The sequence below is a fragment of the Podarcis bocagei genome, assembly GCF_964188305.1.
Source record: "Podarcis bocagei genome assembly, chromosome: 15".
Lineage (NCBI taxonomy): Eukaryota > Metazoa > Chordata > Lepidosauria > Squamata > Lacertidae > Podarcis > Podarcis bocagei.
In genome coordinates, this window is record NC_138141.1 from 46,015,482 (window position 1) to 46,043,248 (window position 27,767).

The 27,767-nt window shown below is 50.1% G+C and overlaps 1 protein-coding gene across 1 annotated transcript in view; it reads left to right on the forward strand.

Moving 5' to 3' along the window:
• Positions 1-114: 114 nt before the first annotated feature.
• Positions 115-27,767, forward strand: part of RPA1 (replication protein A1) — a 33,848-nt gene continuing 6,195 nt past the window's right edge. The window contains exons 1-14 of the mRNA XM_081172377.1: positions 115-255; positions 1,706-1,753; positions 3,117-3,195; positions 4,967-5,075; positions 7,022-7,110; positions 8,405-8,515; positions 11,203-11,332; positions 12,555-12,657; positions 14,958-15,026; positions 16,417-16,609; positions 18,364-18,503; positions 19,934-20,082; positions 24,076-24,208; positions 25,376-25,552. Of these exons, the coding sequence (XP_081028503.1) occupies positions 223-255; positions 1,706-1,753; positions 3,117-3,195; positions 4,967-5,075; positions 7,022-7,110; positions 8,405-8,515; positions 11,203-11,332; positions 12,555-12,657; positions 14,958-15,026; positions 16,417-16,609; positions 18,364-18,503; positions 19,934-20,082; positions 24,076-24,208; positions 25,376-25,552 (1,563 nt within the window). The 5' untranslated portion in view covers positions 115-222. The remainder of the gene's footprint in view (positions 256-1,705; positions 1,754-3,116; positions 3,196-4,966; positions 5,076-7,021; positions 7,111-8,404; positions 8,516-11,202; positions 11,333-12,554; positions 12,658-14,957; positions 15,027-16,416; positions 16,610-18,363; positions 18,504-19,933; positions 20,083-24,075; positions 24,209-25,375; positions 25,553-27,767) is intronic.

Consider the following 27,767-nt stretch of genomic DNA (forward strand, 5'->3'; position numbering starts at 1 on the left):
GCCGGCGGTGAACCGGGGAGGCGGCTCCGGGGCCCGCCTTCCGCCCTCACCAGGCTCCCCTCGGCCAATGGCGCCTCCGCGGCAGAGGCACGTGACGGAGGGAAAGGAGGCGGCGGCGGCGGCTGCCTCGCGCGCGCGGGACGAGGAGGCCGGCCCCGCCCCCGCCCCCCCCGCCCCGCTCTCCTCAGAAGCGCCGTCGGCGAGGAAGAAGAGGAAGGCGGGATGGCGGCGCGGCTCAGCGAGGGGGCCATCGCGGTGAGAGGGGAGGCGGGGAGGGGGCCGCACTCTGCACATGCTCGCGCGCACGCGCCCCCGCTTTCTCTGCCGTGGCTTTTTTTAGTGAGGCTGAGGCGAGCGGGAGCCGCCAACCCCGGATTAATGACTCCTAGCGCTTTCCTGGCGACTTTGCAAGTAATATTCATGTATTTGCACGTGGTTAGAAATCCAGTTCGGGAATACACGAAAGTACACGTGTATGTGTGTGTACGTGTGTATGCAAGAACGTGCATAACTTACAATTGGTTGCATAAGTTTGCTTATACGTGTATGTTTTCCATTTTATATACTTGCATATACAGTGGTACCTCGGGTTACATACGCTTCAGGTTACAGACTCTGCTAACCCAGAAATATTGCCTCGGGTTAAGAACTTTGCTTCAGGATGAGAACAGAAATTGCGCGGCAGCAGGAGGCCCCATTAGCTAAAGTAGTACCTCGGGTTAAGAACAGTTTCAGGTTAAGAACGGACCTCTGGAACGAATTAAGATCTTAACCCGAGATACCACTGTAATCCCTAAATCGTAGGCACTTTATGTGTGCATGTGCCTATTGTATGTTACCCTGCCCCCTAGGGTGGTCTGCAGCCACAATAAAACATCAGAAACCATTTTTTAAAGTACAGAACAGTCATGGGAATGTCTGGCTACTGAAGAATGCCTGTGTATCCACACACTTAACTTGCATCAATATGAATTGCAAGGGGGGAGAGACTTTCCATCTGGCAATGGCTCTTTCCACCTGCCTTGCCCCCTCCAACCCTGGCAGCCTTCATGGGAGAGCTGCTCCAGAGGAAGAACTGCAAGGAGAGAGAGACTTATTTTTATTTATTTGTTCATATCCCACCTTTTCGCCAAAACAGGGACTCAGGGTGACACAGGGTAGAGTTGTATCGAGCATTAGCCCTGCTCAAAGTTAACCTTTTTTCATTAACGTGTGATGAATAGCATGGTCTTTTAACCCTGGGCCCGGTTTCGGCCGGGGAGGGTGGGATACAAATAAAAGTTGATTATTATTATTATTATTATTATTATTATTATTTCAATGAGTCTACTTTGAGTGATGTAGTCCAGAAAAATACTATAATTTATCACCTGCCTTTCACCATAAGGTTCCTGGGCAGGTTACAACAATTAAAACACAATGTTTAAAACAGTTTAAAACAACTTAAAATCGCAGATAAAAGGTCGGCTCTCATTGTGTGCCAAAAACTGGAGGGCTGCAGGTTCCCCACTCCCTGTCTCCTAGATATGCTCCTTTTGCAGGCTGGGGAAGCTGGAATTGCCTCCCTGGGGAACCACCTGTAAATGTGCTGATCCTTGCTCCAGGAGAATGAAAAACTTCATTTAGTCCAAGGAAACCTTTTCCTGAGATCAGGCCATTCACCCTCTCTTGCTCAAAGGAGTCAGCTGTCTATTTCTTTTTTCAGGCCATGATGCAAGGAGAGAATGTTAATAATCCTGTCTTGCAGCTCATTGTGAGTATTCCCTGCTCCCTGTCCAATAAGCTTCAAGATAAATGTATAGGAGGCCAGGTACTGGCCTTCGGGGGGGGGGGCTTTACCATCTTGACCCAGGGGGCAAAGCGTTGGGGTGTTAAGGAAAAATCTAGATGTGAGGCTGCTCAGTCACCCAGCTCGTCGGGCAGAGGCCACGGGTCCCTGCGGAATAAAGGAAGGAGTCCAGCCAAATGGAGCAAATAGCTGTAGACCAAAGTTTATTGCGCAATAGGTTCAAAGAGCAAATTTGAACCCTGAGGATGGGGTGACAAAGACTTTTAAAACTTTCCCACCATATCCCAGAATACAGTTCATACAGCATCATTGGTTCATCACTGACATGTCGCAAAAGGGGAGGGGTTAACCTTGGCAAACATGTCCAGACAAGTCCTTGGTACAAGATTAGCATAAGCAGACATGTCAGGGCAAGACTCAGGTATAAGATTAGCATAGACAAATACCGTATTTTTCGCCCTATAGGACGCACTGTCCCATAAGGCTCACCTAGTTTTTTTGGGGGGAAATAAAGGAAAAAAATTATTTCCCCCCCAGGCACGGGGCTGGGGTGGGGGAAGCCCGAGCTTCCCCAGCCCCCAGAACAGGCAACTCTCCGCAAGCTGAGGGAGCCCGGCGCCGGGCTCCCGCGCCTTGCGGAGAGCTGCGAGAAGTCTGGGCGTGCTGAGCTCAGCGCGCCCAGCCTTCGGCATGCAGGCAACTCTCCGCAAGCCGCGGGAGCCCGGCGTGGGCTCCCACGGCTTGCGGAGATCTGCGCGAAGCCTGGAGAGCGAGAGGGGTCAGTGCACACCGCCCCCTCTCACTCTCCAGGCTTCAGCGAAAGCCTGCATTCACCCCATAGGACACACAGATTTCCCCTTCATTTTTGGAGGGGGGAAATGTGCGTCCCATGGGGCGAAAAATACGGTATGTCTTAAAGTACCCACCACCCAAAAGTACAATAGAAGTTCCTTTGCATGTCTGGAGCCTGAGGCGAGTCAGGTGATGAGATTTGACTTCCTTTGGCTAACAATGAGCCCAGCAATTGTCACCTCTGGGAACTTCCTGGAGTCCTTTTTCAAGGGGAAAATAGCTTTGGAATGGAGGAAACTGGGAAAGGAGATGATTTTATATTATTTTTAAAGCTAGGTAACTTCCCTGAGCTGTCAAGTTGAAAGCATACATTCAGGCATAATATTTGTAATATTTAACTTTAAAGATGTGCTGCTCCCCCCCCCCCGGTAATTTCTGTAACAGGGACACTGTATGTGTCCTTCACATTACTGTTCTTGCCTTGATTAGCTCTCCTTGTTGGACCTAACCGTGCCTCTTGTGCTTTTCTGTGCAGACCATCCGAGCTATCTCCACTGGAACCGGCCCACAGCGTTACCGGATGCTGATGAGTGATGGCGTGCAAACCCTTTCCTGTAAGCATCACGTGCACAGAGACGTTTGGGGGGACATTGCTGCAAGATGCTCCTGGACATCAGCACTGGCGATTTGGAGGGGTGTTGGTGTAGCTCAGTTGTAGAGCCACAGGCTTACACCCAGAAGATCCCAGGCTCAGCCCTTGGCACACCCTTCTTAAAAAAGGACCCTGAGTTAGACAGGCTAGGAGAACCCTCTGCCTGAGACCTTGGGGGGCCACCGTCAGCCAAACATGGTACTACTAGGCTAAATAGACCATATGCCGTTGTGACTAGAGGCCCGCTGCCAATGTGCATTTACAAGAGGGTGTGAAGTGCAATCACAAGGTCTTAAGAGTTTACCCTACACTGGTGAAATTACCTACAGTAACTTTCCCAATTCCTGCTCCAGTGAAGTTTGACTTACTCTCTCTCCACCTTGCTGCTTGGCCACTGGTTAGATAAAGACTAAAGAATTGGTGGTTTTGGTTTTACTTCCTTCCAAAGAATCCTGGGGACTGTAGTTTACCCTTCTCAGAGCTACAGTTCTCAGCACCCTTAACAAACTGCATTTCCCAGCATTCCTTAGTGGTGGTGGAACATGCTTTTAAATGTATGGTGTATTCACAGCCCTTTTTCCCCTCCAGAAAAATAGGAACTTGCTTTGGTAGGGTTTGGTGGAAGCTTTCTTGTGCTAGGGGCCTCAGCATGTTCTTGAGCCTTTGGGTTTGAGAGCTTTTTATGTTCCTTTATTAAAAACATAAAAGGAAAAAGAAAAGGGGGGAAAAGAAAACTTAAAGGATTGTTATTATACATATCCTGAACTTTTATCTAATGCAGTGTTTATACAGTGGTACCTCGGGTTACATACGCTTCAGGTTATGGACTCCGCTAACCCAGAAATAGTACCTCGGGTTAAGAACTTTGCTTCAGGATGAGAACAGAAATCGCGCAGTGGCAGCAGCGGGAGGCCCCATTACCTAAAGTGGTGTTTCAAGTTAAGAACAGTTTCAGGTTAAGAACGGACCTCCGGAACGAATTAAGTACGTAACCAGAGGTACCACTGTACAACTCATTTCCATATATTGACTTTGTCCATAGCAAGTCTACGTTTATATGTAATTTGCTCATGCGTTGTGAGTTTATACATATTTTTTATCCATTCGCTGAAGGGAGACGCATTTTTGTTCTTCCGGTTCATTAAAACCAGTCTTTTTGCTGTATTAAGGGCATGTAGAATCCATTCATACTGTCTCTTAGTTAGATTGCATGTATTGGGAATAGAATTCAAAGGGATATTTTCCTCTGCAAATTCAAGATTTTTCTGTATAGTCATGTTAATCATTTCTATTACCCCCTCCCAAAAATTTACCAATGTGGGACACTGTATGAACTTAGGTTTTTTAAAGAGTTTGAGAGCTGTTGTGTCACATGGCTTAACATGGCTTCAATTTCTTGGCTTAATGTAGAGGCTATTCCATCTCAAATTGTCTTTTTGGAAATGGAATGTTGGTTTGCATTTCAACTATATCCGTAGAATCATAATTGGTGCAAGATGCAGTTGTAGGCCTCCTTGGCGTGTGGCTGTCCTCCAGGTTTTATTCAGGCACCTCTATCAAAGCAGAGTCGGTCTTTGGTGGTGGTTGATGAGATGAGTGTTGATTTAAGTCAAGCAGTTCTTAGATCTCTGAGCAGTAACCTGAAGTCTTATCACAGCCAGGCCACAATCACGTGGTGCCTCCTTTCACCTCATAAAATACTTTCCCCCTCCTTTCTTCTTTTTCTTCTACAGCTTTCATGCTGGCAACACAGCTGAACGACCTGGTTAACGACCAGGGCTTGAGTGCGAATGCCATCTGCAAGATTAACAGGTTCATCATTAACGTCCTGAAGGATGGAAGGTAACGGCTCAATCTGTGATAAAAGTGAGGGCCTATGATTCTGCTTTACAATCCAATCCCCTCTAGTGTGTGTTTTATTCCTCTTGGTATGGTTTTGCGGTGTTTCATCTTAGCCCTCAGGTCTGCCATGGCAACCTGGGGAGGAAGTTTGCAACAGCAATATTTACTTAGATTTTCGAATTGCCTTATTTACCCACACATAGCCATATTAGTCACTTTTGTGGCACATTGAGGGCCTAAAAAAACAAAAAGGACCAGCTCTCGGAAGATTCGGACTACAACTCCCATCAGCCCCAGCATCATAATGGCTGTACAATGCTGGTCTGATGGGAGTTGTAGTCCAAAACATCTAGAGTGAGCGCTGGCTTCTGGGGAGCCTGATCTAGGGTTCAAGACTCTGATACAACATTGTGTCCCCTCCTTGTGGAGAGCAGGCAAGCAGGCAGCAATTTCTTACACATTTTGTGTTTTTATTCTGTTTCAGATTTTGGGTGATTTTTAATGCTTTTTAATCTCTGTTGTAAACCCCTCACAGAACTTCACTTATTGGGTAAAGGTAAAGGTACCCCTGCCCGTACGGGCCAGTCTTGCCAGACTCTAGGGTTGTGCGCCCATCTCACTCAAGAGGCCGGGGGCCAGCGCTGTCCGAAGACACTTCCGGGTCACATGGCCAGCGTGACATCGCTGCTCTGGCGAACCAGAGCCGCACACGGAAACGCCGTTTACCTTCCCGCTTGTAAGCGGTCCCTATTTATCTACTTGCACCCGGGGGTGCTTTCGAACTGCTAGGTTGGCAGGCGCTGGGACCGAACGACGGGAGCGCACCCCGCAGCAGGGATTCGAACCGCCGACCTTTCAATCGGCAAGCCCTAGGCGCTGAGGCTTTTACCCACAGCGCCACCTGCGTCCCTCACTTATTGGGTAGTGTTGAGCAAATAAATCACAAAATCACATGTGACAAAAGTGGTTTCTTTTATGGGCCATAAAATGTGAAACCACCATCTGATCCAATGGCAGTTAAAATGCATTCAAAATAAGAAAACAATAGGCAGACAGAATGTATTATTTCCAGTTCGCCTTTCTCTGCTTCCTCAAGATTTCCAAATCTTGGACTGTAACCCCACCCCCAATACTCCAGTACAGTGGTACCTCAGGTTACATATGCTTCATGTTACAGACTCCGCTAACCCAGAAATAGTGCTTCAGGTTAAGAACTTTGCTTCAGGATGAGAACAGAAATCGTGCTCCGGCGGCGCGGCAGCAGCAGGAGGCCCCATTAGCTAAAGTGGTGCTTCAGGTTAAGAACAGTTTCAGGTTAAGAACGGACCTCTGGAACGAATTAAGTACTTAACCCGAGGTACCACTGTACTAATACAGGGGTGGGTAAACTCAGACCCGAGCCCTTTCTGACTCTCCAACATGATTCTCCAGCCCTCTCTGTCTGGCCTGCAAAACTTGGCCCAGCTTTGCACCTCGAGTATTTTAGCAGGGCTGGGAAAGTAACCTTTAACCTTGGTGATGCTCTTTGGTTTCCTGAATGGAAGATAGAGAGGGGTTTGTGAGTAGAAACTAGCTGACTGTACAAAGGTAAAAACTGACGTGTGTTGCTCCGCCTACTTTTCCCTCTGGTCCTGCTTACTGCTGCCATGGGACCCTTGGAAAATTGCTGTGAAGGAAATGCGGCTCTTGCATGCAGCCTCCCCACCCCTATTCTAACATATGAGGACCTTCGGGTATAGGGTGGTATATAAATTCAATAATTAAAATTACAGTGCAGCTTGGATTGTAGGTGCTGTAGCACTTAAGTCCCCAGTTTGGGTTACCTCTGCCTCTCAGCTATTGCCCTGTGGCAAAAGATCCTGGCTCCTGTTTACCTTTCCAGCTCACAGTCTCTTAACAAGCAAAGCAGGCACCAGGCGGGTAAAACTTCAGCTTTTTCTTTGCAGGAAGGTAGTTATTGTGATGGATTTAGAAGTCCTCCAGACGGCCGACATGGTGGCGGGGAAGATAGGCAATCCAGTGCAGTACACTGAAGGTAAGAAGCTTTCCTGAGCAATGGGTCTGCAGGGGCCTTGTTCTGGCATCTTAACTGCTGCGATGCCCTTTTCAATGATGTGCTTTCCCCGTCCTAATGAGAAACAGGGATTTTGTGTTTTGGCTTGAAATGACTTTGTGTCTGGATTAGTGATTTCTTCTCTGCTGACGTCCCCTGTTACTCCGGGATCACTTTTCTCATTCATAACTCCTTCCGCTTTGGTGAGCGGTCGCCACCATCTGAATGTGTTCGGCCCTTCGGAACAGAGTCGGATGACGCTAAAATTGAGTTTTCGGCAGGGCACATCTCAGACGAAGGATTAAATCCATCAGCCCAAGAGAAGGTGGCAAGTGTTCTAGGGAGAACCCATATTTAAGAACGCTAGGAGTTATTTGCAACACACTGGTGAACCACAAAATTTCCTTGTCCTCACAGAGAGGAGCCGCGGGAGTTAGTTGATTCATAAGTTGAGTCAAATCAGCCTGACTTAATGCAGATGATTTGAACTTCACAAATTTGTGGAGCGTAAATCTAAAGCATAAATTCAGGTCCAGAAGAAAAATATTCTGGGAGTACAAAAACAGTTTTCGTTGTCCATTTGCTGAAGTGTGGAAGTAAACAACCCTACAGCCTGGATATCCACAGCCCTTAAAGCTTAGTGTGTGCCTGTTTTAAATGCAGCATAGATGAAAATGAGATTTTATAATGAGACTTCACTATACAGCTGCTAGGGTTATTATTGTTTTATTGAAATATTTTAATCGCCCGAGGCTCACAGACTTGAAGAGGCCGGCCGGGGGGGGGGGGAGAGAGAGAGAGACAGTCCCTGCCCTCATGAGACATGGCAGCAAATGAATATGGGTTGGGAGAAAGTTAGAAACAAGCAATCTGAGGTTCAAGTTCTTGAGTTTACAAATAGTTCCAGGAGTTTCCTCCATCTGCATTTTATTTTATTTGAAGAAGTGTATGCGGCTTCAATTTAGGTAAAAGTTTTGAGCAGTTTACAAAGAATGTACAAGGTTCTGGCCAGTGCTACTCCTCAGAGTAGACCCATTGAAATTGATGGACATGAGCAGCCAAAATGCAACTGATAAACTGTACAGTTTATCAGCATTCGCCAATGTGGTGCCCCCCATGGTGCCTGGGACTGGCCTGAGCTGGGAGCCCAACAGCCCCCTGCTCTGTACACTGCTTTGACTGGTTGAGCAGTTGCACGAAAGACCGCAAGGGAGCAGGTTAGACTTTCCTTGCCAACTCATTCCATTGAAATGGCTTTCCCCCCTTTGCTTCCCAGGCACTTTGCAAGCAGGGCAGCAACAGAGCTCTGGGAGCCTGGCAACCAACCAAGCCCCTAGCAGGCCAGCACATCCGAATGAGAGCACAGCCACAGCAGCCACAGCAGCAGGTAAATGGTCCAGGATGTGTGAAGCAGAGAGAGAGGGAGGTTTGATGAGCAGCAAGAGAAGGTGGTGTCTTGCTGCTCCCATGCGGCTTGGCTTCTCTTGTCTGTGTGAGGTCAGGGTTGCATTAAAAACCACTGGTCAAAATGTTACTTGCTGCAATTTGAAGGGAGGGGGGAAGTGGTGGTGGTTGGTTGGCTTATGGCTGAAGGCCCTTCCCAGTCTTGAGATCTGTGTAGGTTTTAGTTAGGGGTAGCCAATGTGGTGCCCTGCAGATACTGCCAGGCTCCAGCTCCCAAGAGCACCTCTGACCATTGGCCAAGGTGGCTGCTGGGAGTTGGAGGCCAACTGTGTCTGGTGGGGATCAATCCCTGTGCTAAGATCATTCTGGCCTCACAAGAACTGGAGAGATTTGGGCTGCCCTGTGCTAAGTCAGGGCTGCCACTGTTCTTAAATACCCAGAGCAAACCCATGGGAATTGATGTATGTGGCTCACATAGGCCCATTACTTCCAGCAGATCTACTTTGTCGTATGCAGCTATAGGATCTTTTGAGTGAAAGGGCAAAGAGGTTTTGCTCAGTGGGCGCCCACTTCATAGGGATGTAGGAAGCTGCCTTATACAATGCCCCTCTAGCGCAGTATTGTCTGCACTGGTTGGCAGAAGCTCTTGAGCAAATTTTTTCAGCAGGGGGCCGGTCCACTGTCCCTCAGACCTTGTGGGGGGCCGGACTATATTTTTTTTGGGGGGGATGAACGAATTCCTATGCCCCACAAATAACCCAGAGATGCATGTTAAATAAAAGGACACATTCTACTCATGTAAAAACATGCTAATTCCTGGACCGTCCGTGGGCCGGATTGAGAAGGCGATTGGGCCGGATCTGGCCCCCGTGCCTTAGTTTGCCTACCCATGCTCTTGGGGGTTTCAGGCAGGGAGCCTTTCCCAACCCTAGGTGGAGCTGCAGACAGGGATGGAACCTGCATGCAAGGCAAGTACTCTGTCACCAGGCGCTGCTGTCGTTCGCTCTGCTGGCCTCTGCACGGAGCCGGCCTTGAGCTAGGGATGGGGGAGCACCTCTGGCCCTCCAGCTGTTGCTGGACTTCAACTCCCATCATCCCCAGCATGTCCAGTGGTCAGGGTTGGTGGGGATTGTAGCCCAGCAGCATCCGGGGGGGGGGCACAGATGTTTCCTTCCCCCTGCTTTAAATGGAAAGCCAGAAGGTGGGGAAAAGTAACATCACATCATACTGGACTTGATTTGCCAAAGGTTTCTCTTGGTGCTTCGCTTGACTCTGAGCTCTGAGTTTGGCTCCTGGCTCATTGGCAACAAATGTTTATAATTAAAAGTGCCTTTTTGTTTCCAAGGGGAGAGTGGTGCTAACAGGGAGGATGGTGACACGGAGTTGAAAGGCAAATTGAAAAAGAGAAGCGGACGCTGAAATTGAAACAGAAAAATAATTTTTAGCCCCTGTCAGGTTACAGCGGAGCTTCATTAATAATGATAGAGCCAGTCATTTTCGTAGCTTGCAGAAAATTATCAGAGGCGCACACTGTAATTGTTATCTAAATGAGGAAACGCAGCTTTGTGCTGGCATTTGATAGGCAGCTTAATTCTTTTTCTCCCCCCCCCTTTTTTTTACTTTTTATTAAGGCATTATTTCACAACAGTGAAACAAACTGTGGTGCAGCGTAAATTATTCAGCATAAGAGAAAAGGAAATACATGTCTTGCAAAAGGAGTTTACATATTGGAACAGCTTGTGTATATATTGCTAACATTATAAAACTTCCGGAGGCAGACTAGTCGGTTGCAACAGAAACCCCTGCAAAAGTGTCTTGTTGCCACCTTAGAAAAGACAATGCACATTTATTAAGGTGCGATCCCTCGTAGGCGGCAGCCCATTTCACTAGAGGTGCAAAGCGTAGGCCAGAATAAGTATTTTTTAAGTCTTCAAGATGCTGAAAGGATCTGTGTTGATTTTAATATTGTAAACACCCTCCCTCACCCCCCACTGGTGCTGCAGTTTGTCCTCTTTTTCATGGAATGTGCAATTCAAGTGATAACAGAGAATGTTAGCAAACTGCATAATGAGGCTTCCCCCCCTTGCAATACTCAGTGTGGCTGGTGGGGGGCAGCGTTTGCACACAGAATTGCTATAGAGAGGGTACAAGGCACTAGACTGTGAACTGTCACAGGGTGCCAGCTGAGTGTTGCGGTGATTGTTCCCTTTGGGCAGAGCAGGATGCTCTCGGCCATAAAAGCTAAATGCAAAACAACAACAAAAAGTTGTGGTAATAGCTTGTACCAGCGCTTGCCTTTGCTTGAGATGTTGAAGGGGTGGGGGAAGTGGCCGAGTGGCGCCAGAACCAGTCTGTCCTGGGTTTTGGTCAATACATGGAAGGAGCTCAGGTGCCAGGCTATCTTGATGTCGCTGCTGCGCCACAGAGCTGAATCCCTGATCGTAGGATTGTAGAGTTGGAAGGGACAGTGAGAGGCATCTAGTCCATCCCCCTGCACTGCAGGAGTCACTGCTAAATAATCCCCAATTTATGGCCATCCAAGCTCTGTTTAAACAAACTCCAGCAAACGAGAGTCTGCCACCTTCTGAGGAAGTCTATTCCCCCATCGAGCAGCCTTTGCCGCCAGAAAGTTCTTCCTACTGTTTAGCCCGATGCATCTCTTGTCTTTAGGGTCTGCGTCAAAATACGTCACCCCTTCAAAGGTGCCTGGGAAGGCAGGCGGCTCCAGCTTCCTGACCACCCCTGGGGGCTCCCAGACCAAAGTGGTGCCCATTGCCAGTCTGAACCCGTACCAGTCCAGGTAAGTTGTCCAGCGTGAGGGCCTGCCACCACCATGGCCTGAACGCCCTGGGCGCCCAGAGCTGCGTTAGCTTCACGTCAGGGCTTGCTGCCCCATCGCCCTGTGCTTGGGTCTCTGGTCTTAATTGCTTAGTCCCAACTACCGTGGGATTAACCTCTCCCGGTTGGGTGACAGATTAATTTTTAGGAAGTTGATTTTGAAGCCTGCAGGTGCCTCTCTTTTTTGGGGGGGGAGGGGCTTTGCTCCTGTGGCACAAAGTCTGCAGAATCCGATGCAAGCTGCGCTCTTGAGTGCACGTGCATGCGTCTTTGCCTTGTTTTTCTTCCCAGTGAAAACAGAGTGTCCTTCCCGACTGCGTTCCTAGCAGGTGGCTTGGGCATGGCAGGCTTCCATTGTGCCTGTTTACCGTCCTTGTTCCTTTGCGTTTCGGGTTTCCAATGCTGCCGTGCTTCATTCAGCAAGTCACTGGCTGTAGTCATTGGTGTAAATTGTGGGGGAAGGCAAAGAATAGGGAGGCTTACTCCTACTGCGGCAGAACAAAGGGGCTTTTGTGCTGCGAGATGTACGAGAGCTATGAGCTGAATGCCACTTATTCCATATGCACATCTGATGAAGTAGGCTGTTGCCTACAGAAGTGCCTGCTAGGCGTGTTCCTTTGTCTCTGCCCCGTAGGTGCTCTGCTGGGTGAGCGGGAGGCAGTCCCTGGATCAGCCATTGGCTGTCATGAGGCTCGTAAGGCAGGGTTGGAGGCCCTTTCAGCCTCATTCTCTTGTGGGGGGCAACCTTCTGGAGAGCCCACATGCCACATGCCAATGCTGGGCGTGGCTGGAGGCAGAATTGGGTGGAACACCAGATTTGATCAGAGAACTGTATTCTAGTGGGATTGGTGCCAGTGGTTTCTGTAGGACCACATCTCTTACCCTGGCAAAAGCACTCTAGGAGAGAGGGGTGCAGGGAAGGGGTGGAGTGGGAAGGGGAGGGGGAGTCTAGAGGGCTGGACAGGCAGGGCTAGAGGGCTTCATTCTCCCCCCTACACACACACACACACACACACACACACACACACACACACGGTAAGAGACTGCAGCACTTCCTGTGTGGTTCTTCCCTAATCTTAAAATGGATTTCAAGGCTGTCCATCTGTAAAGGCTCTCGAAGAGATGCTGGCGGGAGCTGGTCCAAGTGGGCTGGCAAGGTTCCTAATTCTTCCCTGTGGTTCTAGGTGGACAATTTGCGCCCGGGTGACTCAGAAGGGCCAGGTCCGTGCATGGAGCAACTCACGCGGGGAAGGGAAGCTTTTCTCCATCGAATTGGTTGATGAAAGTGTAAGTGTTTGTGGCGAGGAGTGAATTGAAGGCTGGATTGGGGTTGATGGGAGTTGTAGTCCAAACCCTCCAGAGGGCACCCAGCTGGCAAAGGCTGTTGCAGAAGAAAGCTACAGAGAGATCAGCCAAAAGCTCTGAACTTACTACATGCTCCCGTCTCTGCTGCCGCTGGATTCAACAGCCCACCTTTCCTTGAACGCTCCGAGTTCAAATCAACCATCCCCCCCCCCATTCCCAGTCTTGAAATGGAATATTTACTCCGCTGCATATTCCCTGAGAGATAGAGACTGGCCCAAGGTCACTCAGTGAGTAGGACCATGTCTCCTCCAGACCTTCTCTAGCCTTCTACCCCACAGGTTCTCTGTCCACCAAAAACCTTGTGTCAGTAAGGAGGAACTTTTAGAGAGAATAGAGCAGCCTGCTGGTTTCTGTTGCTGCTCTGCTGCTGCTGCAGTGTGGATTGCAGGTTCTCCCCCCCCCCAGCCACCCTGTGGAATCAGGGAGGTATGGTATGCAAATGATTAGCATCTCCAAACAGAACATCTTTTTAATTAGAAAATAAATATGTAACTGGAGGAAAACTCCTGCCTCCAGTTTGTTTGCGAGGAGGGAAGCTTGATTAGCCAAGCCCTGTACTTAAGCTCTGTAATTCCAAGCTTTTGATCAAATTACAGCTCTCTTCGCTGCGCAGAGGCTTGTTGCCTGTTTGTCTGCGTGTGTGGAAACATTTTTTGGGGGGGAGGTGTGGCTCTGAACTCCTGGCACATCCTCGTCAGCTGTTCCTTTTGCTTCCTCTCTATCTCCGTGCTGTCAGGTTCCTGACTGACGGTTTTTATTACAATTTTAATACTCCTCCTGCATCAACATCTTAGCTGGTGGTGCTCTAGCTCCGCTTTTAATTATCACTTTGGGATGGGCCTGTCACAACACTCTGGGTGCCTCTGCTCCTGCTGCTATGTGGGTGATGTCATCCGCTAATTTGTGGAGCGAGAAGCAGGTATCAGGGAGCTTGTGAGACAACGACACTGTCGTGGAGCCGGAAGAGGGCTCTCAGCTGGGTGGCAGCACAAGGGGCTCATTGCTGCTCTGTATGGGCCAGGTGTGGGGGACCTTTGCTGGACTACAATTCCCATCAGCCCCAGCAAGCATCGTCAGTGGCAGGGGAGGATGGGAGTTGTATTTCAGCAGCACCCGGGGGGGGGGCAAAGATTCCCTATGCCTGGCATAGGCCCTGTTCTTCTGGAGTTTATTTTCAGGGGACTATAGGGAAGCATGCAACCCAGAGAGTCTTCTTGGAGTCCAGGTGGGGAGAGGAATCTGTTCATAGGTATTATTTTTATACTTATCTATTCATTTGCAAAAAATACTACATCACTGACATTAAGGACGGGGAAACAACATGGCAGCGAACAGCATAAAATCAACAGTAAAATTACATTCATAAAGCAAATACAAAATACCTCGCACCATTAGGATTGTCAGCTGATTTGGCAACTAGAAATCATCTGCCCTTTTAACAGATTGATTGATTTTAAATTCATGTGAAATTTACATGCTACCCAAGCCTGCCTCTCTGGGATAATGGTGGAACTGTGAGAATTTGCAAAAGCTTTCCTCTCCTGTTGCTGAAAGGGAAGGCCATCTTTTCACCTTTTCCATCTTCTGTGGTAACAGATCAACACTGGTCCCTGGTGGGAACAGACCCGTGCCACTTCTGCTGTGGCCCTGGGGTACATTCAGGTGGTTTGTGGCACGCCTGCAGATTTATGGTTGAAGATAGGAGACTGCATATCCATCACACTAGACTTTTTTTAAAACAACAACAACAAATCCTGTTAGTCACTTTTTTGCTACAGGCAACTCAAAGCAACTTAACAAAATAAAAAAAAAATCATGCGTTAAAGAAAACATTGAAACACCCCACCCACTCTAAAAAGCCCCAGATCTTTAAAAGCCAAAGGCCTGATTACAAAGGAATGTTCTTGCCTGGCGCCTGAAGATATATAACATTCGTATTGACTGCTAATTGTAATTTAATTGCTTCTTTTATTTCTTACCTGTTGTATCTTATTGAATTGCAATTTGAATTCTGTGGAATGGTAATACAATATGTAAGCAGTGAAAGAAGCAGTAAAGATACTGCTGCTTTCATGTACAGCATCTAGCACAGCACATTGCTTCAACAGGCAAAAGAACCGTTAAGGGGTCTGCAAAGACCCCCCAGCAATTTTCATGGGGTCTGGGGGTAGGGTTGGAATCCCCTTTTTGTGCTGATTGCCCTTCCTGCTTCCTTATTTCAGGGTGAGATCAGAGCAACGGCCTTCAATGAACAAGTGGACAAGTTTTTCCCCCTCATTGAGTTGAACAAGGTACTGTGCCCTTGGCCGGATCAGCGGGGGTGGGGATGTATTTTAAACGTGTTAAAGCAGAATGTGCACAGCCTGCCTTCATTCTTGCCTAGAGGAATAAACCTTGTGTGGGTCTGTCTGATCTGTGGGCCTGATAACTGGAATCTCTTAAGGCTAGGGGGGAGAGTGTTGCAGTTACTCTTGGCTAAGGGGTGAAGGGTTGCAGTACAGCTTGATTTGCCCATAGCCAAACCTCCCCCCTCCCCTGCAGGGTCTCTGGGTTAGCTCACAGGTTAGGAGGCGTGGCTGCCCTGTCCACATGCCTGAAAACAAGAGCAGAGCTCTCGTATAGTAATAATCACGGTTATTTAATTTATCAGCGGCGTTATACAAAAGAAAAAGCCTCAGAGCAGCTTGGCAAGTTAAAATGCAACAAACTAAAAGGAGAAACATTCAAAGCAGGGAACAATTCAAAAGCACAAGGTGCTCTGCTAACATAAAAGGCCACAAGACCTCCCTGCCCCACTGAAAGACGAGCACCACCGTGGGAGGCAGCTTAGTTGTCAAAGGCCAGCAGAGTATTCTGCAGCTGGAGCCCGTTTTGTGTGGTCACCCTCCACCCCTCCCTTGGGTGGGGCATCTGGAGAAGGGCCTTTGATAAAGACAGCAGGGTTTGGGCTAGCCCAGGGGTCTGCAACCTTTAAGACAAAAAGAGCCACTTGGACCTGTTTCCGAAGAAAAAACAAACTGGGAGCCGCAAAACTCGTCATTATAAAAATAAGTTTTTTGTCACTTTTTTATTATTTCTTTGTTCGATCCCTCAGAATTATTCCTCCTCATAGAAATAAACGTTAAATTAACAAGTTACCTTTTTGTGTGTGTGTGTTCTTCACTCCCCTTCAAAACAGTGACCAGCGTACATGCCCCTTACCATTGTTTCCTGCTTGGCAGGGGGTTGGACTCGATGGCCCTTGTGGTCTCTTTCAACTCTATGATTCTATGTAGCGGGCGGGCGGGCAGGTGACGGGACGGTGCGTGACTAACGCACGCACCGCCCCCATGCGACATCACAGCCAGTATAGCGCCCGCCACAGTGGGGAGTGTTGGGGCGCACAATGCGCCTCCTCCCCTCACTAGTATGCGCCCGGAGCCGCGGCAAAGGTGTAAAAGAGCCACATGCGGCTCCGGAGCCGCGGGTTGCAGACCCCTGGGCTAGCCCATATAAATTTGAGGTTCCCCTTTCAGGAGACAGCAAGTGGACTTGTCTGAAAGCGCAGGTTCCTCTGCGTTTCTGGACGCGACCCTGATCTCCCACCCCCTTGGAATTTCCTTAGTTGGGGTTGAGAGGGGAGCAGCGGAGCACTTGAATCGGGGTGTGTGCAGTTGCTTCACTCTTTTTTCTCTGCCTCAGGTCTATTACTTCTCAAAGGGCCACCTGAAGACGGCCAACAAGCAGTACACGACTGTGAAGAACGACTACGAGATCACGTTCTCAAACGAGACGTCCGTCGTCGCCTGCGATGAAGCGCAGCACCTCCCCTCTGTGAAGTTTGACTTCATCCCCATTGGCGACCTGGAGAGCGCAGACAGAGACGCCCTTGTGGGTGAGGCAGGCAGCGGGGGCATTGCTTGCGTGTTTAGCAAAATGTTTCTAGGCAGCACTACTGTCATAACAATCCAGCCATGTGAGGATATTAACAGCAACAACAGCAACACCACAGCAAAGTGGCTTACAAAATTACAATCAAATCATCAATACTGCCTGGTAAAGAAAAAGATGGCCATTGCAAAGACCTTGTCTGAATAACAGTTTTTAGGAGATGTCTGAAAGAAGGCAGGAATGATTCCTGCTGAACCTTCATCGGCAGGGAGTTCCAGAGGGCCTGCCGCCCTAAAGGCTCAGTCCTTAGTGAAGGCAGCCCAAGCCTCAGGGGCTATGAGGGGAACCGCATGATAGGCCACATCAGAGCATCTTTAAAGGTCCCAAAGACCTTGGGCAGCCACCCCCAACCTGGCGCCTTCCAGGGTGTTTTTGACTACAATTCCCATCAGCCCAAGTCAGTACTGTGCTGCTGCCTTAGGTACCGAGATATGAGTCTCTCATGCTCACTCATTGGAAAGCTCCCCTGGCACAATCCCAGTGCTGCTCCTTGTTGCCAAGAGACCAGCAGCCTTCCTCCTTCACGCAGAGACCCAGCCACCAGCTAGGGTACATGGTAATTTGTGTTTTCACAAGAAGAGGACCATTGAATTGCTCTCTCGACCTTCCTCCTCTTGGGCTGTTGTGTGCTGCATTAGCCCTCCTGGCTTGCTTTCTAGACTGGCTCTGCCAGACTTCCCCTCCCCTCAGTGATCTCAGCTCTTGTAGTAGCTCAGGTGAACGGTTCCAGACTGCCTTAGTGCACGAAGGCACAGCTTTCCAGGGCCTTACTAATTCGAAAGGTGCATAAGCAAACTGGGCTGTGGGTCAGGGCCTTGCTGCTGCGGTACTTCAGGGTGATATTATCATTATCATTATTATTATTAATTATTTCTATGCTGCTTATCTGACTGCGTTGGCCCAACCACTCTGGGCAGCTTCCAACAAATTAAAGCACCAAACAGTGAAACGTCAAACATTAAAAACTTCCTTATCCACATTTAACAACTCAGAATGATACTTTTGAAGGCAGCCGCCACCAAGCTCCTCTGTGGCCATGCTTCTGTGCTGCACGTCAGCCAAGGGTTTGTTCCCTCCCCACAGGAAAACCCCCCGTTCATGAAATGGACCCAAAGCCCTACCCCTGGTGATGCATGGAGTGGCAAATGATAAGTGTACGCTGCTAATTAGGATCAGAATGTCAGAAGAGGCTGGCGGCTGGCCAAAGGAGGCCCTTCTAGTCCCACGTCCTGTTCCCCACAGCGGCCAATCAGATGCTCTTCCTCCCCACTTGTGTTTCCCAGCAACTGGTATTTGGAGGCATACCACCGCCAACACTGGAGGGAGACCATAGCCACTGTAGCCAATAGCCACTGACAAGCCTTGTTCTAAGCAGTTTACAGGTATAAAATCAATTATAAAATCTATACATAATTAACAATATACAGTGAAACTATTCCATCAAAGCATTAAAAGCATCCATAATTTAATATGCAGTAAAACAAGCCAGTTAAAAAGCATAGCAATTAAAGGAGTTATTTTTAAAAAGCTATCAGATCAGGAAGTTCGGGTTCAGGTGTGTCTTCATGAGCCGGCGGAATGCCAATACGGATGGACCGTCTCCTATTTCGGCAGGGCTGATCTGGGCTACTCCACTAACATGGGCTGTGCCATAAACGTATGGAGAACGCTCCTAACAACCCTCTGCTTGCCTTTCAGATGTAATTGGGATCTGCAAGAGCTGTGAGGACCTCACGAAAATCACCATAAAGTCTTCCAATCGAGAGGTGTTGAAGAGAGTTGTGCACTTGATGGACATGACTGGGAAAGGAGTGAACGTCACTCTGTGGGGAAACGACGTAAGTTGTCAGAGGAGTAGGGAGCCCATTCAGGGCAGAACGTTGCTCTTAGAACCTTAAGATCATAGAAATCATGCAATTGTAGAGTTGGAAGGGACCCCAAGGGTCATCCAGTCCAACCCTCTGCAATACAGGGTTAAGGCATCCAAGAGAGAGGGCCACCCAACCTCTTCATTTCTGTTGCTGCTCTGTTGACCAGCTTGCCACACCTGTGGACCCAGGAGAATGGCACCCTTTGACAGGTGCCTCTTGGCCCTGGATCTGGGAGGAGCCATAGTAGAGCCCGTGGTTTTGTATGTAGAAGGTCCGAGGTTCCGTCTCTGGCATTTCCTGTTCAAAAGGATCAGAGGGGAGGCAGTGAGGAAGGCACAGTCCTGACAGTCCTAGCAGACCAGCCTCCTCCCGCCTGGCACTGTCCTATCAGGCTCAGCCAGCACCACTGGAGAAAGCTGAGGCTGCTGGGACTTGCAGTGTCTGAAACATCTGGAGGGTGCCAGGTCGGGGAAGGCCAGGCAGGGCACTGATCTCACGAGAGGGCAGCTCCCTGAGCTGTAGTTTATTCTCAGCTCCTTGCTTTAAAAGCCAGGGACATATTTTTTATTTCCTAAGGTTTTTGTTCCCTGCAATTCCCCTCCCCCGCCCCCAAATAGGGTTGATGGAGTCGTGATGGCCTTGGGTTTAATGCTGTCGTGCTCAGAAAGCACTGAGGGAGTCATTTCCATACTTTGCACCGTGGCTTCCTAGGTCGATATTGCAAACTCCTCTTGCTTTTGAAACATTGGGGAGTTATGCAGGGGGGTGAGCAGAGCCCACGCGAGCACCACTTTTCCTGCCACCTTTTGTGGAGACCCGAGAACCAAGGGCTGGTTGAGAAAGTGCTGTTGTGGACTCCTCATGGGCTTGCTGCACTTGCGCCCAGGGAGACTCAGGGCCACCCAGACCCCATAGGCATGCTGCTTCTCGTGCCATACATAGGGATGAACAAGGAGTGCCTGCTGCATCGGGGCGGTGGCTCACCAGTCCCATGCCTAGTCCATTTAGTGACCAGATCCCGGCAGGGCTCTCTCTCCTCTTGGGATCCCCCTGCCACCGCCATTCAGGTGCATTTACTGTCCCTGACAGTGGAAGCAGAACATAAGCATGAGTGTTAGTAACTATGGTTACTACCTACTTTCTTCTTTGTGGATTTGTCTAATTGTCTTTTAAAGCCATCCAGGTTGGTGGCCATCACTGCCTACTGTGGGAGGGAGTTCCAGAGTTCCTGTGCTATGATGTGAAGGAAATGCTTTCTTTTCAGCCTAGTTCTAGTGCTTTCCCCCCACCATGTGTAATTTTCTCAAGCTCTATCATGCTTCTTCTTACTCACCTTTCCCCTAAACTCAAATGCCCTCTTGTGGAATGAGTGTGCCCCTTCCTCTTTATCTTCGCAGGCAGAGAACTTTGACGGCTCTAAGCAGCCTGTGGTGGCCATCAAGGGAGTCAAAGTCTCGGATTTTGGTGGCCGGACTCTGTCTGTTGTTTCATCGAGCAGCATCCTCATCAACCCTGACATCCCAGAGTCCTTCAAGCTGCGTGGATGGTACGCTTGCTCGCTTCTGTGAGCGCTGCATGGCACATGTTGGATTTAACATCTTGGCTAGAGTGGGGTGGGGGGAAGGTAAACCCCACGCCATTCCTGGCCACATGCTTGCATGCAAAATCTAGGCACTAGGAATTTGAGGTGCTGTTCCTCTTGAGAGAGGCAAGACACACACACCCATAATCCTGTGACCAAACCTTGAAGGATTGGGTGTTGAAACAGATGTAGGGTGTGGGGAGAGGGTCAGGCAGGAAGCAGTTCCCTGATCTGTGCAAGGCAGCATGAAATGGGACTCTGCTCTGGGAGCCAAGAGGGCAAGGTGTTTGCTTCACAGGGCAGGTTCTGGGCACCATGGAGGACAGTGGAGGGCGAGGCGGATCCGACCCATCCGCTGGGGGCTTTTTGCAGGCAGCTGCTTTTGCAGCACAGCTCCTTGGAACATAAGCAGAACCCGCTGGATCAGGCCAGTGACCCATCTAGCCCATCATCCTGTTCACACAGTGGCCAACCAGGTTTTGTATTTTTATGTTGTGAGAACCGCCCTGTGATCTTCGGATGAAGGGCGGCATACAAATTTAATAAATAAATAAACCTGATGCCTGTGAGAAACCAGCAAGCAGGATTGAAGCGCAAGAGCCTCTCTTCTCAGCTGGTATTCAGAAGCATCACTGCCTCCGACTGCAGAGGCAGGGCAGAGCCATCCTTGATAGCAGCCACCCATAGCCCTCTCCTCCTCCATGAATGTGGCCAATCCCCATTTAAAGCCGCTCAAGTTGGGGACCATCTCTGCCATCTGCCGGAGGGAGTTCCGTGGTTGGACTCTGTGCTGATCGTTTCAGCGAGGTCCCCCGGTGATTCCTGACCATTTCAGTTAGACCTGCCCACTAGGCCAGCCTGCTACCCTCCAGGTGATTCTGATTGGCTGCACTGGCTGGGGTGGGGGAGAGAGTTATGGTCCACATCACACCAGGCTGCCCCACAAGACTTCCCTGCTGTGTTGCACCCCATGTTTGAATCAGTCAGGAGGGGGCTTGTCCTTTGGATTTCCCACCTCACCCACCAGATGCCCATTAGACCAGCCCTTCTTCGGGGGGACACCCCCCCCCCCGTTTGTGTTTCCTTCCACTTGCTCTCATTTGTAGAATACTCCTGCTTCCTTTGAGCCTCTTCAGGGGGAGGCGATGCTGCATTCTTGTTCTGCGAGGGGCTTGCCATTTATTTTCACTCTGGCTTCTGTGTTGATTACAGCATTTGACATGATGCCAAAAGGGCATTTAGTTGCTGGCAATTGCGCAGAGGCTGTAGCCGCTCCACACTTGCCTGCTGGAGCACCAGGTTCTGGGGCCAGGGTAGGGGAAGAGTTTTTCCTTCCCCACCAGTTGACGTGTGAGGAATCCGGACGTGGCCAAAACATGCTCAGGGAAGCTTGCGTGCATTCCTGAATCAGCCGTAACAAGTTTTGAGAAAGTTGCTTGGTTAACCTTCAGTGCGGCCCCCCCCCCCCCCGTTTATAAACGGGGCGCAGACAACCCCTCTCTGCTGCCTCGTGTGTGTTGCTGAGGAAAGGAATCCATTAGCGACGGAGGCACTTCAATAATGCACTCCGTTTCATTTGGCGCATTGTTCCTCTCTAAGTGCTCTTGGCACACTCAAGGCTGTGCCAGAGACAGAAGAGGAGGCAGCCGTGCTCGCCTCCTCCCCCTGCCAAGCGCTTCTCTTCTGAATTGCTGGCCAGTCTGAGAAGCCACCAGGAGAGGCACTGGGGGGAGGGCGTCTCTTGTCTCTGGGCACCTCCTGCATGCTTGGAGTGCCGGTGCGTGGGCTGCCATTCATGGACGGCTCTGCAAGCGTGATGGAGAGGGGCTTGGAAAGGAGGCCGAGCCTGCCTTCTTGGTAACCACGTTGGGGGAGGAAGTGAGCACCGGAGGGAGTGGGGCAGGCAGCTGTGGGGCAGAAGCAGCCGTGGTGCAGAGCGTGGTCAAGGAGGACCAAGCAGGTGGTTGCGAGGGAGCGCCTCAAAAGTGCCAAGGACCTTGGCCACCCTGCCTGACTTGGTCCCTCTGGGACAGGGGTCAGCAACCTTTTCAGCCGTGGGCCAGTCCACCGTCCCTCAGACCATGTGGTGGGCCGGACTCTATTTTGGAAAAAAATATATGAACGAATTCCTATGCCCCAGAAATAACCCAGAGCTGCACTTTAAATAAAAGCACACATTCTATTCATGTAAAAACATGCTGACTCCCAGACCATCCTTGGGCCGGATTGAGAAGGCGATTGGGCCTCATCCGGCCCCCGGGCCTTAGTTTGCCTACCCCTGCTCTGGGAACAGTTTTGGAAGGGAAGAGCCACAGCTCCGTGGAATACATGCCGTTTTGAATGCAGAAGGTTCCAGGTTCAATCCCGGCAGCATCCCCAGGTAGGGCTGGGAACGACTCCCTGCCTTGACCCCTGGAGAGCCTCTGTCAGTTAGTGTGGACAGTACTGGGCTAGGTGGAGCCAGTGGTCTGACTCTGTATAAGGCAGCTTCTGTTGTTCCTCTTAAACACAACTGCGGCTTCCACTTCAGTTCAGACTCAGGGCCTGTTTACCTCTTGGGTGTCAGAGCTGAGCTGCTTAAGATGTGCAAGCGATGGGCTCATGGGCATATGAAACTCAAGTGCCAAGGGCTTGGCTTGGCTCCACTCCTTTCCCTTCTGCCTTTTAGTTGTCCGCAGGCAAGGAATGCTGTTGTTTTGTATGGAGGAGCACTGGTCCGTGTGAGCCCCGCATGTTGCCACCTTGATTATTGGTGGGTCCTTCTCAAGCACAGTCACCATTTTTCCAGAGGGGGATGTGGCTGCATCCCTCCAGAACAGGGTCAGTAGCTCAGTCTGGCTCTGTTCCCCGAGGTGCCTGCTTCCACTGCAGGCTTGAGAGGGGAATCCTTGAACAGGAACTCAGGCAGCGCCCTAGACTGCTGCTCACCCCTTCAGGGAGGTTTTGCAAAGGTGGCCCTGGGAAGAAAGACAGGACTCTGCCTGGGCTCTTTCCTCAGCCGCCTTCCTGGCTCTTTTCCTAGCAGGCCCTGTGTCCTGTCTCCATTGAGGGAGGGCTTGGCCTTTGCTCTGGCCCTTGCACACTCCCACCTGGCATTCTGCCTCAGGCTCCTTCAGAAGCCAGTAGTGTTCACAAGCGGAAAATGCTGCGTTCAGCCCTTTTCCTCTCCCTTCCTTGGTGAAATTTTGTGGAGGGGAACAAAAATCTCCTGAAGCAAAGCGCCCTCCCCTCCCTGCCCTGACGGCTCCTTGCTGCTGTTGGTGTGGGCTGCTGCTTCTCTCCTCTTTCCTCTCTTCTCTGTTCCTCTTTCCGCCTGCGGTACCCGAGAGGTTGTCACTGAGCCCCTCTCCTCCGCCCGACGTGAGCTGCTCTCTCGCTTCCTTCCTTGTTAGCCGTGCCTGATGGGTCTGATGAAACAAAGGCCAGCGCTTCGTGCTAAAAAACAAATTAAACTGCGGCGCTGCTTGTTGGTGCAGGGGTGGTAGCACCAGCTTATCTGGTTGGCAGAGGGGCCGGCTGGTTTTTACTTCAGGCATGGGATCTATTAAGCTCTCCCTGCATTTCTCTCCCAAGCTTCTGCAAAGATAATGTGAGCATGTAATTTAGCTCTCACCGTGCAAATGTCCCGGTGCCCTCAGCTCTCCTCTGAAGCGGCTGCAGTGCTGAGCCATGGCCTCTAGTTGGCGCACGAGCGAAACGGAGCGTGTCCCCGTTTTCCAAGATTATAAAATATTGCACTAATTAAAATGGAGTATTAGCGTATCCTGAAATGCTATTTTAGTGAGTAATATACACAAGTTACTGTAATTGTTTCCTGTGCAAGCCATTGATAAAAATCCCTCTTGCATTGAGCGCAGGAGGGTAAAAATAAAAACCCTGGTATGTTTCTGTTTCTTCTTGGAACCGAGAGAAATATCCCACCCCCCACCCCCCAGCTTTATTTTGTTTTACTTCCAGGTTTGACTCTGAAGGGCAGCTCCTGGAGTCCACCTCCATCTCAGGCACAAGGACTGGGCCCATGGGAGGTGCAGACACCAACTGGAAGAGTCTGCATGAGGCCAAATCCGAGAACCTGGGGCAAGGAGATAAGGTACAATGGGGACTCAGCGTTTTGGGCTGTTCCCTGGGGCTCCTGTGGTGGAGGTGGCAGAGGCAGGCAGCCAGCAGAGCCCTGCAACTAGAAGGTTCCCCCTTGCTGCCTGCAAAGTCATGCGCAGAGCCTTAGACAAGTTCCCCCTTCAGCATCCCTTCCCTTTCTCCGAAATGAAAGTAGCAGCCACGTTCAGGGGACGGGCCGTAGCGCCTGCCTGACAAGCAGAAGGTCCTCAACAGCATCTCCAGGTGGGGCTGGGAAGGAGGCTCCTGCCTGAGACCCCGGAGGATGCAGGAGACGCTCCTGAGCTAGCTGGGCACAACGGTCTCGCTCAGTCTAAGGCAGCTTCCTGTCTTCCTACCTTCCTTGCAGAGTCACTAAGGACAAAAATCAAAATAATTGAAAAATTGCATATTGGAATTCATTAAGTGTTTCCTACTGAAGTGGCTGTCTTTTATTCTTAAGAATGCATCAGACGTTCCTAAACCTTACAGTAAATAACCAGTTAAAAACAACGCAGTTAAACCACATTAAATCATACCGTGTCTGGAGGCAATTCAATTCCAGTGGAGCAGAAACGTGAAGGAAACACTTTGGTAGCCTAAATGTCAGTCTTGATAACAGCTCATTATCTTTTAAAATAAGAATTAAGAGCAATAACCCCGGTGTCTTGAGGTGTTGGGATGTTAATAAGGCAAGACAAAGGGCCTCACATTTGCAATGGAGGGAAATGTCGGCCGCACAGCCAGTCAGTCTCCTCAGCCAGCTCAATTAGTTCACTCTCTAAACGGTTCGTCCATTAATCAGTCAATTAAAACACACATGCGCAGGTTACAATATCTCAATTCAGGTAATGTGTTGGAGGATATTTAATGAACACAGTTCTTTATCTTGACTCCTAACTAGCACAGGCGCATTGTTCAACTCGCTGTTGGGAGTTTGCCTGATTATGCGAAGGAATGATTAGGCAGTGGACCCTTCTGGTTTTGAGCAGGAGGTGTGGCATGCTGGGGTCCCTTTAACATGGGGGGTGGCTGGGGGTGTTGATTCCAGCAGGGCTAGAGCTGCAGCGGCCTGCCTGTCTCCCTGAGGCGCTGCTCTGGTGGTGGCTTGTCAGGTTTGAAAAACAAAATCCCATCTGCAGCCTTTCCTGTCCCCCCGTAGGCAGACTACTTCAGCTGCTTGGCCACAGTGGTGTACCTGCGCAAGGAGAACTGCATGTACCAGGCCTGCCCATCCCCGGACTGCAACAAGAAGCTGGTCGACCTGCAGAACGGGCTCTACCGCTGCGAGAAATGTGACCGGGAGTTCTCCAACTTCAAGTACCGCATGATCCTCTCGGTGAGTCTGTTTTCCAGCAGGCCCTGTGCCCTTCGCAGGCAGGCTCCTTTTCGGCTTGGGAGGAGCAGAGAGCGCCGTGTGTGCATGCCAGCCTGCTCTTGCTAAGGGGAAAGATGAGCACCAAAGAGCTTCTGTCTCCTGCTCCAGCAGACGAGAGAAGATTATGCTGAGCCAATCGGCATTTGCAGTGGTCTTTCCCACACCACGTGAGTGTGCACAGAGACCACCTTCTGTTTCTCCCTCTCTGGAGCTGCGGGGGAAGGCTCACTGTCAGAACCCCTGCAGGGAGGGAGGAAGGGAGAGAGAGAGAGAGAGAGTCCCCTCCAAAAGCCTGGAGAGCTGCTGCCAGTCAACGCAGGCAATGCTGAGCCAGATGTCCTGACTTGGCATCAGGCAAGGCTCCTCTGTTCCTAAGCCCTGCATTCCCATGGAAAGGTGCGCTGTTCATATGCCATGCAGAGGGGCCAAGCAACCCTTCTTCCCGCTCCTCACTGCAGCCTCTTCAAGGAGTGCAGCAACGGCTGCTCTCCTGCCCACCCAGGCCAGATGGGCCCCTTTCGGCCATGACCGTCCATTCCTTTTTCATGATATTTTATTAGTAGAATTTCCTTTATAAAGAAATAAAGTGATAAAAGGAAAAAAGGGTGGGGAAAAGAAAAGTGCAGAAAGTTCAGTGTGATACAGTTAGTAAAATCAACTACATTTTCATACATTTTACACACACACATACATACATACATATACATATGTATGTATATATATAAATAAAACCGTAGAGTTGGAAGGGACACAAAGAGTCATTTAGTCCAACCCCCTGCAAGGCAGGAATCTCAGCTAAAGCATCCATGACAGTAATATTATTACCTTAAGTGCTATTTTAATACATGTATGGTCATTAATAATCTACTACATTCTGTATAAGTTCATTCCAAATGTCAGTATATTTGTCCAAACCAAGTCTATAAGCAATATGACCATCTATTTATTTGTGCTAAACCGTCCAGGCTATTGCTCTGTGAGGGCCTTGCAGCCTCTTGAACTGCGCGCTCTGTTTGTTGACTGAAGTTCAGAACATGCCCCCTTTTAATGGCTAAGCTTTTAAAGTTGGCCTTGCCTGTTCATTGTACGCCTTTCCGGCTGCTCTGCTACCATTGTGGCGCTGCTGCTGCTGCACAGCCTAGATGGTGCTGTGCTGTTAAACGTCCCTTATCCCTGCCGCTCTTTTCCTACTGAACTGGGAACTGGTGCATTAGGATCCCTGCCGCTGAGAACTGTGTGGCCACAACACCTTTCTGCGCTTCGCTTAGTGGCTGGTTTTGGAGAGCGTTTTCAGGTGTCTGACTGCGGCAGGGGAGGACGTAGAACGAAGAGATCCTTTTTGCCCCCACTCCAGGGGGTACTGTTCAACTGGCTCCTGCGGTCCTTGTGCCCTCCTGAGCCCTTTGCTCTCCCTCCCTCCCCACCCCAAGCGCCTCTCGCCCAGCAGAGCCCCTTTGCGAGCGTCGCAGCCTTCAGCGCAGGAGCATCGCTGGCCCACGTTTCTTTGTTAGGAAGATAAGCTAATGTGGAATGACATTTCTGGAGAGCTGTAATTGCACTCATTCAGCTGCTCCCTATATTTAGTTCTCTCTTTTGTGGCTAATGTTCTGTGTCTCGTGCATTAACGGGAACCGGCTTTGGAGCAGAGCATCTGAGGGCTGCCATTGTGACGCCTGCTTGCACCTCCAGAGCAACGCCGCTGCTTTCCTCCATCCTTCGGTTCATGAAAGTGCCCCCAAATTAGGGCCCCTGCGACTCGCCTTTAGAAACTCCCATGCAGGGAGCCTGCAAAGGGGAGGTTGGCGGCTGCTGGAGGCTTCACTTCAGCTAATAGAGCGGCTAAATGAACAGCCTCTCCAAATCGACGGCCTCACCTTATTAGAATGTTTGAGGACGTGGCGGTGGGGGGGGGAGCAGTCCCCCGGGGGAAGGATTTATTGTACGGAGTGGAGGTGGGAGGGCAAGAGGGAGAGGGAAGCCGGAGAAGTGCTTCTGAATTACGGGCCACTCGAGTTCTCCTTCCGCATTTGTTCTGCTAGGCTCTGCGGTGGGCAAGAGATTTTGCCTGGTGTTTGACAGGAGCTCCTTTTGAAATCCCTTCTTCCTGCCCCCGCACCCCAAATGGTGAAGATAGTGAGCGTGAGGAGGGGGAGAGAAAGAGGGGGGAATATAATTG